This window comes from Anticarsia gemmatalis, chromosome 24 (assembly GCF_050436995.1).
Source record: "Anticarsia gemmatalis isolate Benzon Research Colony breed Stoneville strain chromosome 24, ilAntGemm2 primary, whole genome shotgun sequence".
Lineage (NCBI taxonomy): Eukaryota > Metazoa > Arthropoda > Insecta > Lepidoptera > Erebidae > Anticarsia > Anticarsia gemmatalis.
In genome coordinates, this window is record NC_134768.1 from 7,441,042 (window position 1) to 7,454,873 (window position 13,832).

At 33.8% G+C, this 13,832-nt stretch overlaps 1 protein-coding gene across 2 annotated transcripts in view; it reads left to right on the forward strand.

Annotated features, from left to right (window-relative positions):
* Positions 1–4,422: 4,422 nt before the first annotated feature.
* Positions 4,423–13,832, forward strand: part of NPFR (Neuropeptide F receptor) — a 99,453-nt gene continuing 90,043 nt past the window's right edge. For both annotated transcript variants that reach the window (XM_076130663.1, XM_076130664.1), the window contains exon 1: positions 4,423–4,817. In XM_076130663.1, the coding sequence (XP_075986778.1) occupies positions 4,797–4,817 (21 nt within the window). In that variant the 5' untranslated portion in view covers positions 4,423–4,796. The remainder of the gene's footprint in view (positions 4,818–13,832) is intronic.

A 13,832-nucleotide genomic window follows, 5' to 3' on the forward strand; every position in this document is an offset into this window, starting at 1 on the left:
CTTTTTGGAGGTAATTAGTCTTGGACTGTTAAGATTTATATTTGAGAATGCTTTCCGTAGAATTTTAATGGCGTTAGAAACAAAAGTGTATAAAGATTTACGTGACTTAAGCTAAGGTTCGACGAATACATCTTTGGAAAAGATTTGCTATTCATATTTTTAAGGCGTTTACGCCAGTTGTTATGAATCTGCATGTTCATTTGAATAATTTGGTACATTTTTTGATATACTATAATTTTATTTTCTTTACATAAGAACGATGGACTATTTTGTCAAGTTTTTAAAGAAAGAAAAAAATCTCAAAGTAGGTTAAAAATAAAGAAAATATTGAAGTTTACTCGTGAGCAGAGCTGCGCGGGCCAGCTAGTTTCGAATAAAAACTGAACGCAAGATTATTTCCATCAACTGAAAGAAAATTATAAATACGAAATGAAATACCATCTTGTTCAATTCAAAGCGACATATTTTAATATCATATTATATTAAACAGACTTGTCAAAAAATCAAATATGCCTTTCATTTCTACACTTTTTGCTGAAACAAAGCGTGTGTCCAAAATTTTCATATAACCATATGAAGAGTAAAATCAATTTGAGAGATTACATTACGGGTCTACTCGATACGTGTTAAATAAAAGGGTGAAAATTATTCATGGAAATGTGAGCTGTAGGCACGAAATGGCTTAAAAGCTTGTGACCTAGAAAGAGGTTGTTGTCGTTATTAGGGAAATGTACTTAGTTTATTGCATAAGACAAAGTGACCTGTGGAATTTTGTTGTTGAGAAGAAATTTCTCGGAGTGAAAAATGTTTACAACTCAGATTTCAAATATCTTTTTCAAAACCTGTTCAGCAGTTTGCTAAATAAATGTAATAATACTATTGACAAAACTCTTATTTACAGTCATTCGTTAGTAAATTAGAAGCTTTATAATATAGTAAATATTCAAATAGTAATACGAGATCACCTTCAAAAGTCTTTAAAAAAATATAACGCTGTTATACCCGAAGGTGAAGGAAGAGGATGAAACATGCCCACGTTTCGCAAACCTTTTATATAAATTTAAAAGCACCAATAGAACCTTGCCCAATCCGGGAATCGAACCGGAGATTTCACGACCAGCTGTAAAATACTATACCGGCCGCGCCGTAGAAGCAGTTTGTATTTATTATGCTCTTCATATCCTGTGTAAATAATAATCAGACGAAACGTGCTCAGAAAATATTCATATCACAGCACGTTTGAAAATACACAAATGAAATGGAGCCAGTACTGAATTATTCTGTTCTTTGAAAAATTGTGCTATTCTAGTCCTGTATTATGAGTTCGTATTCTGCTGCTCGTTAGAGATACAAAGAAATTTGAAACGGAGCTTTTCATGGCTTAATTCTTCTCCCTGGGAGCAATAACATGATCAGCATACATCTATCTATACTAATATAATAAAGCTGAAGAGTTTGTTTGTTTGTTTGATTGTTTGTTTGTTTGCTTGTTTGTTTGTTTGAACGCGCTAATTTCAGGAACTACTGGTCCGATTTGAAAAATTCTTTCAGTGTTAGATAGCCCATTTATCGAGGAAGGCTATAGGCTATATATCATCACGCTACGGTCATTAGGAGCGGAGTAGCAACGAAAAATGTTACAAAAACGGGGAAAATTTTGACCCATTCTCTTAGGTGACGCAAGCGAAGTTGCGCGAATCAGCTAGTTTGTTATAAATGCCATACCGCATTAGCTATTGTGTTTGAGAGTCATAATAATATGTCATGACATTCCTTTACTTGCAATAAAATCACGTTAGGACTCCTTCACACAGTGTCTGCGGCAGGGTCACGGGGTATGGCCGTAGGGTGTGCTGGCGTAGGGACGCGGAGTATCCAATTGGAGTTACCGCGTCCTGGCCACTTTATGGTGACTGTTGAAGGAACATCGTCAGGTTTTTAGCTGCTACGCCCAAATTTAAAGCCAGATGCCTAGCCGGCGGGAGATCCCGACAGACCCCCGCTTCCTCACAGAAGTGGAACATGCAGTAATGCATTTTCCTGACGAAAAAAAAACAAAAAATGGTGTGCTGGCACTGCTGGCGTCGTTTGTTCCTAGCATTCGAGCAGTAATGATGGGTATTGACAGCTCTGCGCGGCAATGCCCGGCACGAACCTCACAATATGTGTAGTAGCCATTAAACTCACTTGTCACTTGTGAACTACGTCATGTCATTTTATCGAACTCTCTTGCTGGCACTTATATGTATGTACATTGTCACATTCAATTCATTCTTCTTATCTTATTTGTAAGATGTGGTTCGCACGTTTATAATCGCCCAAGTGTACTGTGCTAGTTATTGAAATAACTACTTACTTATTAGTTCAAAGATCAATAAACTCAATGATCAGACAAATATAATACAAACATTACAATATGACGCACTTTACATACGACCTAAATGGCTGTCTCACTGCCCTATACGTACTTTGAGGTCACACGTTTGATTCCTGTACGTGATAATTATGTATTTGTTTATACCATGCTTGAGTGTTATAAATAGGTGTTTGTATGGACTGTAATAGACATTTAGTAATTATAACGGAAAATTCTTAATTAACATACTCGTTAAGTAAGGTAATCCTTCCTCCTGATTTACCAATATCTAACGCATGTATCAAAGTTCCTTAGTAAAAATTGTCATCGTATCATCACTCCATACTCGTGCCGTATATCTTTATATATAATAATTCTTCTGTAAGTGTGTATGTCACTGAACTTCTCTTAAACGACTGGACCGATTTTGATGAATTTTTTTGTGTGTGTTCAAGGGGATCTGAGGATGGTTTACATTCACAATTTTGTCCGCTGGACAATGTTTTTTTGACTTGTAGACAGGACAACGTCTGTCAAGTCCGCTAGTATGTATATAAACTGTTACATTTCTATGTGTACTTTGATAAGCTTTTGTTTGGGCTCAGAATCCTCAAACACAACATCGCAAGGAAACATATTACAATTTAATATGAAACATAAAAAAGTCTCGGTTTAATTCTAGTTTTTATTTTATTTGTTTAGAGACTTGACTTTATTCAAAATTGAGACTTACATGGAGCAATCCTAAAACAAATACGATATCGCTCACCCCGAGCGACAGTGACTTTACTGCAAAAAAAACAAAAATGACTTAATTATACCAACATTATCCTTTATTCAATCCCCGTTGGAAGTGAAAAATTTCTCGCTTAAGTGAAAAAAATCTTTGTAGAAATATTCCATTTTGGCGCGCAAATACTGGGCGACAACGGCGGAAAATAAAAACTTAAAAACGGTGTAGTGTACAATTTACAAATTTTCTGTTACGTCACTGTCGCTCTGGATGAGCGATATTTTGGTGATATAGCGGTAACGGCTTCATATGTGTTAAAATTGACAAAGTAAACCCGAGTAAAGTCGGCTAGTATAACATAAAAAAAATCTCAGTACTACTGTTTATCTATAATCCAGTTGAAGTTCAAACAATCAATAGTTTCCGAGAACGTAGAATAGAATCCGCATCAGCTGGCAAGTCCCACGCAATCACATTACAACCTTGGAGTTATGACTCACTATGATTCTGTAAAGTAATTACTACGAATGCAGTTTTTATCTAAACACATGTTTAAAATCAGAGATTCAAGATTTCATAATTAAAAATTTAAGTTTCAGATAGCTAATCTGATAAGTAGACAACAAATGTATAAAAACTTATTTGAAAATATTATCTGATTAGTATATGTGATTTTAATTTTGTTTACAGCCTAAACATATGGAACTTTTACCCTAGGAAACCTTTTTTAACGCAGACGATATCACAGGCAGAATGTAGTTAGTACATATTATAAAGGCTAAATCCCGAATATTCAAATTAGAATTAATCCATTCTAAATTTCCTGGAATCTTTATCATCAATATCGCAATTTAATTCAATATTAATCCATTCATATTATAACTTTGCTAGCAGGTTGCACTTGCACTTTCATTACCCCTCAAAATAAACAAAAACAACAAGCGTGTGGTATAAGATCGACTATTTCAAAATTTTAATCAGTTTATTCTACTCACAAACTCGTAATTTCGAATTCTCTAGTTCGTTTTCATAAAAACGTCCCAAAGATAGGACGAAAAACTCGTATCCAAAATTCGTAAACCAATGAAAAGAACACACACAGTTTTTGAATCGAATAATTCATTATCACCCACCCAGAACAACTAAAGTTACTAACTGACTGTCAACACTACAAACAGAATAAAAGCAACAGTTTATTTTTTAACAAACACTTCACTACTGTATTCGAATTTGAACAAAATCAAAACAAGCGATCAATCACAACACTAGCAATTCAAATGGCTTCAAAACATCACTAACAAAGTAATTCACACCGTTGTAGATAATTTTCAGGCTTGCCCGCTCAGTTCGGTTTCAGCTGCCGTGGGGAGCTCACGTCCCTTCGCCAAGAAATCCTTACGAAACTTTCAGTTCAATTCTAATTCCAAAATAAAACACCTTTGCTAAGACTACATCGTGTTTTGTTTTCCAAATCTCATTTCAAATTTGGGTTTCTTTTTTTTGAGTTTATATTTTTTTTAAACTTTGACAGTTTGGTTTTTTAAGTGTTTGAGTGCGTGAAGTGTTATTTTTTAAATGGTTGTGACATGTTAATCTGTCAAAATAGGTGGTCAGTATGGTCAGAGGCCAACCCTGCCTTCGTGTAGTGGTGTCGATGTGAATTTGACGTTATGTTACCACCAAATCAAGCGAATATTAACCATTCTGATGCCTATTTATGATGACATGGTGAGTATTTCTTTGCTTTATAAAAAATATATTTTTTTTAGGGGCGGCTCTTGGAGTCCTTCAAGGTACAGCTTTGGGCCCCTAACTCTTTTTTTGTAGAATAATACTGCTATTTTACGCTTTATTTTTAAATGTAAATAGCGATACAAATATAAAAATAACACGGTTTCGAATTAATTATGAATGCCTATCAGCTATAAATATTCCGTTTCAAATTGAATTTATTTTATCATATTTTTATAAAACCAATTTATTAATACAAAGATATTTGAAAAGAATGTTATCGGAATAAAAATAAAACATTTAAATACGCAATTTCTAAAAGGGCACATGTAACGAGCCTGTAATTTGTTATACACCCTTTTGGAAATAGCATATTATTATTCATTTATTTGTAGAGAATCCTTAGCAGGTTTAATTAGAAAATTTAAATAATAATTATCACAGTATTGGTATAACTTTATAATTTGAAACTTTTTGGCCTCATTCTCGTTTTCTATTTACATTAATAACTCAATTTGGTTGTTAAATTAAATATTGGTTCACCAAACAAGTGAAATTCGTTTGTTTCATTTTTATTTGTGTTAGATTCTGAGCTTTGATATTTCAAACGAATTCACTGATCAAACTCGAAAAATTTATTTGATTTTGTTTTATTTCTTTTCTTGTTTTTGATATTTGGGTTATTATTTTTGTTTTTTATAGAATAAACTTTATTGTACGTTGGTGAATTTTTATTTTGAATGTAATTTAATGCCACAATCGTTGCGTAGTCATTTAAAATGTTATTTGTGATTTAAATAATTAATTTTGTATTTCTGCAATAATGAATAACTAAATATTAACAAATGAAAAAAAAAACATTTTAGTTTATTTCTTGCATACAACACAATGAACACTATTATATAATATGAGCAGGTAATAAAAATCGTCTACAAATACAGCTAGGCTTATAAGAAAATAGCAATTCTTTAGTATAATAAATAATCTTGTTTGTTTCCAACACACGTAATTTTACCACATTATAATAATGTATTGAATTCAAAATTTATATTCAAGCTAGACTACAAACAGGTAATACTTTATTATCTGCATACAAAGTAGTATACAGTATTTGACTATAAAGGTAGTAAGTAAATAAGGTAATTCTTCTATTGGGCGCTACCTTTTAGTTTGAATCAGCTTAGTGGTAGTTGAGATAAGAGTTTCTGATCTACGGAAGATTTTCAAGTTTATGTGTTGGTGTTTCAGGATAACACTATGACAATACTATGAACAAGGGCCAATTTTCCATCCCTGAAGATAATCTGTTTCAATTCTTTACAAATTTTTGAAATTAAGTTCTCATTTTCCATTACATTTTCATGGTCTTTTATATTATCTGTCATATTCTTCAAGTATGTTTTGCGAACAAAGTTATCAAGCTACTACACATTATACTAGCTGTTATTACAAATGGAAATAGGATTGGAATATTAAAGTTATATCAAACAATCATCTTCTATGTAAAAATATACACATTGTTGTCAAATCAATATAAAATTCTCTGAAAATAAGAGTACTTAAATCCTTTGAAGGTCAGCATCGATGATCCGTTACTAAAATGTCCTCAGCAATAAATCAATTTAGTACAATACCTATTGCTTTGTGCCGCGACCAATCGTCTAGAAGCAAACGATTCGTGTTGATAATAGAAAATTACTGCTATATTTGTGCTTCGAAATGATGTATTGTTGATGAATGTTTTTGAGATATTTCTGTTGGTTATCATTTGAGTACAGAATGCATAGCGGTGTTGGATTAATTATGTTTAACAGTCTCAATGCTCAGAAAATGCGGAAAATTTTGCATTAAGTTTGTAGAATTATTTTATTCGCCCCAATTTTTATTATTGTTTTTATTACATTAATATAAACAAAAGGCGCAATTTAGAAATCAATAATCAGGCGCTTTTAAACAATAGGTAGTTGTCTTTTTCTCCGCCCATAATAATTTCGACGCTTCAGCACACGTTTTAGTTGTATTATTATCAACCAAATCAAACATCTAACTCGATATAAGTTTTGAACAAAAAAAAATACTAATACTGGCACTAGGGATTATTAATTTTATTTTTATAACCCTAAAATCAAACTATCCCTACGTAATAGTCGTAATTTTACAACACTTATTCCAAATCTCAAACTACCGATCCCTACGGACTGGTCGTACTACGATTTCATTACAAACACGTACAAAAGCATATTGCACTTACCTATATAAAATTCCATTCATAATTGAAAACGTCATACAATGCCATATTTTTCTCGTTTCGCTTTTTTCAACTACATTTGAGTTATGAGACAGATTGTAAAACATTCTTTATATTGCTTTCACTTTACAAGTCAAAATATTTTGATTTATTATAGTTTATTGGATTCGTTTGAATGGCCTTGAGTAGAATAACATGTTATGTCATACGTACATAAAATAACGCCTTCTTCCTATACGGGAGCATGCAGCTTAAAAACAAAATATGTGATACTACATTATTTTGTTAAACAACTTTTGTACCATCTTTTCTAAGAATAAAAATAATTGTTTTTGAATTTGAAGAGACCAAAGGTCGCCGCTTATTACGATCTTTGTAAACTTCATTGCTTCATTCACATCCATACATCTTTTCATACAAGATCGCCGTATTATAATAAAATTTAACCCATTGATGTCTAACTGCTGGGCAAATGTCTCTTCCCGTAATGAAGGAGGGGTTAGGCGTTGAGTCCACCACGCTGGCCAATTGCGGGGTTATTATACCCTTTATTAAATAGTAAATAAATCAATTAAATCGATTTTTCAAGTTCCTGATGACGAACATATTACGAATTAACGATTATAACCGAGTACACTCGAGTTTTAAACTTAATAACTTTTAATATCCTGCTACCGACCTTTAGTGCTACTTTGTATTACACGTTATTAATAGTGCAGGATAACATTATAATCTGAAGCTTAGTGAAGGATTAGCATTTATGAGGTCCAGATGTCTGCCTGCGTAAATCATTTTGTAATAATATACAAAGTGTTGTAGTATCCCTAGTATTGTTTAGTAAAACATATAAAACGCGACTCTTGGAGTAGGTATTAGTAAAGTAAATAGTTATTCCCCTAATCCTATTGACATTGTGAATACAAAATTTGTGTTTGAATGTTACTTTGTTAATATTTCGCTTCAAAAACTACCAAACGGAATTTAATAAAATTTGGTAATCACTTATCTCTATAATATTATTATCAAACAACTGCACAAAAGCCGGAACCGCTAGCATAATATTTTCTGGTATAATAACTAAATAATATTTAGTTATTTAATTTTACGGCTTGCTAGCTAGTTAGGTAATTATGTCATTATTTGATTTTAATAAGTTTTTAACTAACCTTAGAATGAAGCTGAAGAATGACTTTCCTGAAATGCAAGAGCTCAGATAAATATAAATAAACGGTAAGAATGTTGTCTCGCTTTTCTTTGCTTGTTTATGAGTTAAACAATTCATGATGAAACCCGCATTTGGTCTATGCGGCCTAGACTTAACCACTCAAAATACAAACCATTTTGTAACGCTCTATATGCAACTTTTTTGCCAATCTAGCGATCCTATAGAATGTCCGTAGAACAGTTTTACACATTTTTGCTAGATATTTTTGGTTCAGCAATTGTGGTGTTCCCTTTGGTCTATAAAACCTGTCAGTGTGTGAAATATAGCTTGGAATTTTTCACAATTTTAGGTTTAAATATCTATTTTAGTTCTCCTAAAAAAAGATAACTTGCGGATTTAGGGCTGTTATGTGTAAAGAATTTTGCAAACATTTTACATACAAACAATGGATACAAAGTATAACTAGACCACGCAGATTTATTAATTGTGGATCGCATATTGTTTCCGTGTGGATTCGTAATTATACACGACCTTTCAAGTAGTGTGGTGACAATGAAAACATAGAAAATGATTATCAGTTAAAATTAACTTAAATATATGTCAAATTTTTTTTTTGTTAAGCCCAAAATATATTACAACAAGAAACAAAAATTGCTCTACCAATCCGACTTGTGTTTTTGTAAAATTGTCTTAAAGTCACGGGAATAGTTTTTAGGGAGCTGATAATTTCGAATCCTGGAATATACTATAGTTCTTAAGTCTAAATTTCTAAATGCCTCTTAAGTAAGAAAACCTACCAAAACTTGTAGTATAGTAATTTATTCCGTACCGGTACTGAGGACGTAAACTCTTTTGATCCACAAAATTCGTAGCTCAGCAAAAGAACAGCGTTTCTTTCGCAACGAGAGTGTATGAGAACTGTGTTGAAGTGTTCGTTCCGTAGTGAATAAAGACTGTTTTCTTTTTCTTTCCTCAGTTTTTGACTCTGTGTACTGTTTAAGGCGTACAAGAAAGCCAAAATACCTGTCGAGTGTGTGTGTGGGTTGTGTACGGTGTATATGAAAAATACCTGCCGATAATGACTTTTCAATTATTTGCCCAACATTTGTTTATTACGATCACTTGTGTAATTTTTTTATTGATAATATTTAAGTATCTATGGAAAGACACTACTTTAAGCATATTACTTTTACTACTTTAACAATATCCAGTTTGATATAGAACAGTAATTAGTCTAATTTATGAATCCCTGTTTAACCTCGTAATCAAACATCATGATTGTTGATTCATATCATTCACTAAGAGCTTCAAGAAAGAAATAGGAAATGTTTTTTTTCTTATGTAGTAGGTAACTCCATTCGTGTCTCAGCAATATTGAGTTACATAGAACAGAAAGAAGTATTGCTCAAATACAATTTACAGAATTAAACACGAAGCTTTTCTATAAATTCTCTTAACTCAAATTTACCTCCAGATAATATTTTAATACACATCATCAGTACATTATCACGTCCTTGTGCACAACATGTAAATGAGGGCAGAGTATACTCTTCTGATCATTAATCTTACTCAACTAAGATAGGTTTAAAATCGATGCGGAACTTTTATTTTGTAGGAGACTTTTTATTTTGTTTTTTAAGAAGAGGCGCCCATAGCTAGTTGCGCTCACCGGTCGGTAAACGATCTGTGGGTTAAGCAACTCTTGGCGCGGTCATTCCATAGATGGGTGACCGCATAGTGGTAATTGAGCTGGGTGTCTCCGTGCTTCGGAGGGCACGTAAAAAGTCGGTCCCGGCTGTTATCTACTAAAATAATAGTCGTTAAGCCACGTCAAAGGCCTCTCGAGCGGCTTGAACAACTTTGACTCTAGATTGACTACTAACCATCGGACAAACAAAAAAAAAAAAAACAAAAAAAAGTAGTAGTGGTAGGAAAAATTGTCTTTAAAAGTATGGAGAAATTGTATTAACTTTGTTTCGAGCTTTTGTTTACGTGCTATTGGAGGTCAAGTTAGGTAATATTCGGTCGGTGCTGACCATGACCTGAAGGGCAATTTTCTCTGTGGTTTTACTTTAGTTTTATGTGAATAAAAAAAATGCCAAGCTTATGTAAGCATAGCACGATTATAATTAAATAAATAACGGATGCCAAGGGTTTGATAACGTACCTGATATATAGCAATAGCCTCGTCCTCTATTACGTGGAAAAGCATAGTAATTGAGGAAACGTATGTGTCTTTTATGTATGTATAAAGGTTGTAGGCAAAGGTGTACTTTTGCCCACAACCTGAAGTATAACGTGGCGTTATGCATATACTATATACGAACGTATATTCTCCTTTTATATACGTACTTAAGTGAAAACATACAGATTTGAATAATGGTCGATTATTTATTCCTATAATCAATCACTTAATATGTCACAAAACATCATCACGCAAATAAAAAACGCAAAATTTCGTGCAAAATACATGAAAAATGCATATGACATTTGATGTGGGTTTTCCATTTATCCGCAAAGTAAGCATAAAATTCAAAGATTTTCATACAAAATTTACGTAGGTGAAAAGTCCATAAAGTGCAGCGACGTAAAACATTGTTAGTTCGGATAGGATTCGATTACATTCGATTCACGCAGCTCAAACATTTAATAATTATTTTTCTGACATACCAGTCATTACGACTAGTTCCTTAAATTCCTCTACCGCTAAAGCAGAATCATTACTTAGGAGCAATGTGAGTCAGTGCAATGTCTCATTTTATTTTAAGTATATAAACCCCTCTGACGTAATCAGAGTATTCAAGTCGCTTAATTCCAAAAATACTGCGGACTTGTGGGGTATTTCTGTCAAGTTACTTGAGAGTATTATCGCTGAAATAGCACCTCATTTAGCTGCAACTTTTAATCGATGTGTAGATGTAGGTGTGTTTCCTAATTTAATGAAGCACAGTAAGATAATTCCCCTGTTTAAAAACGGATGTAAAACTGAGCCCAGTAACTTTAGGCCAATATCCATCTTGCCTGCTATTAGCAAAATATTTGAAAGGGCTATATTAGAGCAACTAGAAAGCCATTTCAGTTTGTATAATTTACTCCACAGCAAACAGTTTGGCTTTACAAAGGGTCGATCTACCATCGATGCAGGGGTCACACTTATTAGGCATATTTTCGATGCTTGGGAGATGTCGCAGGATGCTATTGGGGTATTTTGCGATCTCTCCAAAGCGTTTGATTGTGTTGACCACAATACTCTTTTATATAAACTTAAGTACTATGGAATTGGGGATGTGGCACTTGACTTACTTGCATCCTACTTGTCTGAGAGAGTGCATTATACAGACATAAATGGGTCAAGATCCACTGGATCTGCGGTTAGTCTCGGGGTACCACAGGGCTCTATCCTTGGTCCGTTCCTTTTTCTGGTTTATATTAATGATTTGCCACATCAGGTACAGGATCTGTGTGATATCGTACTATTTGCTGATGATACGTCGCTTATATTTAAAGTAGATCGTAAGAAAACTGATTTTGACGATGTAAATGGTGCTCTTACACAGGTTCTCAATTGGTTTACAGCCAACAATTTGTTGTTAAATTCAAGGAAAACCAAATGCATTAGATTTACCATGCCCAACGCTAGGAATCTAGGTACGAACGTAGTTCTAAATGGTGAGGTATTAGAAATGGTCAATTCCGCAACCTTCCTAGGTATAGATTTAGATAATAAGCTCCAATGGGGCACCCAAATAACAAAGCTCGCGGGCAGGCTCAGCTCCGCAGCCTATGCGATAAGAAAAGTAAGACAGTTTGCTGGTGTAGATGCAGCAAGACTGGTTTACTTTGGTTATTTTCACAGCGTTTTGTCCTACGGTATTCTACTTTGGGGCAGAGCTGCTGATATAGACACAATTTTCGTAATTCAAAAAAGAGCAATTCGCGCTATTTACGGCTTAGGAGCGCGGGACTCTCTGCGGGATGTATTTGGGAAAATAGGCATACTGACGGTGGCATCACAGTATATTTTTGCGAATTTGATGTTCATCAAACAAAACATAAATTCGTTTGCTAAGAATAGTGACATTCATAACATTAATACCAGAAATAAGCACAAATTAGTAGGTCCCTGCAATAGATTGCAAAAAGTACACAACTCATTTGCAGGTCTTGGTGTTCGGTTGTATAACAAACTCCCTAGCAGTGTTATGGATCTTCCCCAACAAAAATTCAAAGTAGTTGTTAAAGATCATCTTATTAAAAGGGGTTATTATAAGGTTGACGACTACTTAATGGATAAGAAAACATGGGATTAGTTAGTTACGCGTTCTACAGAAATCGAGATTAAATATCTATATATTTATATATACATCTTTGCATTGTATAAACATTAATCAGTCATTTCAACTCTGTAACAGAGAGGTATTGCACGAGTCTCAGTGGTATTCATTTTTCTTTTTTTTCATTGAAATGGTGGGCTCCCATGCCAAGGTTCGTCATGCTCACTAAAATGTCATTGCTTGCGGCGGCGTCGTGTGCCGGGTCACCCCCTTCCCTCTAATATGTGCGAAGGGGGTGATGGCTGGTCCACGCGTCATACTCGTGAACGGGTGCTGCTTGGGGTGACTGGTCGTCCTGGGTGTGGTGACTGCCATAATTTTTTTTTTAAGCAACTACGTTTCACTAACTGTACTTCCTTTACCACAGTATGCTCTTGAAATGCCTCTTATGATTTCATTTATATTATTATGTGGGTAGATGCTCCCATCATGCTTCCAATACTATTTATATCTTGTTTATTAGCACCTTAATATATTGATTTAATTTATGTTATGACCAAAGTGTGTTCGGTAGTGTTGGCAGGTAGCAGCTACTTACATCATCAATGTTTTATACCAGCATAAATATTGTTAAAATCATTTGGCGATTAAAAAGAGTGGCCAGGAGTTTCTTGCCAGCTCTTCTCATTGGCCCTACCTTCCGAACTGGCGGTAAATTCACTCTCTGTATCATTGACTATCATAAGCGTCAGCACTTGACCTAAATGAATAAATGATTTGATTTTTGATTTTTGATTCCGATTTCAAGAAATAAACTTTTTATCATAAAGTTGAAGAAAAGTTGCCGTTTTCAGAAAGTTTGCCGATAATACATTTCTGTTCTGACGATTTAAGCACAGTTTTTTGCTAGTTAGCAAAAGTTTAGCGTGATAAAGTAATCGGTTTACACGTGTTACATTTTTTTAGACGAAAATAAAAAATAATAAAGTGGGAAAATGTTAAGAATTGTGAAATGATTGGAGGTTTTTTCCTTTCGGGCAATCTGAGGTTTAATGTTATTTAAACCATCCGCACTCCTATAACTTAAACTTTAAGTTATAGAAGTTTCAACTCCAAGTCTGAGACCTAAATCTGTTAGTTGTCCTATTATCAAACACAGAAGAGTATCGAAAAGTTAAAATACAATCAAAAGTGGATATAAAATAGACACCTCTCAGAAACGCTTTCCGAATGAAATAAAGATGGGATTTTGTAGATACGGACAGTAGACTGACCGACGGATTTGGCAGACGGTTTACCGTATTGAATTGAAGAATCCAATTCCG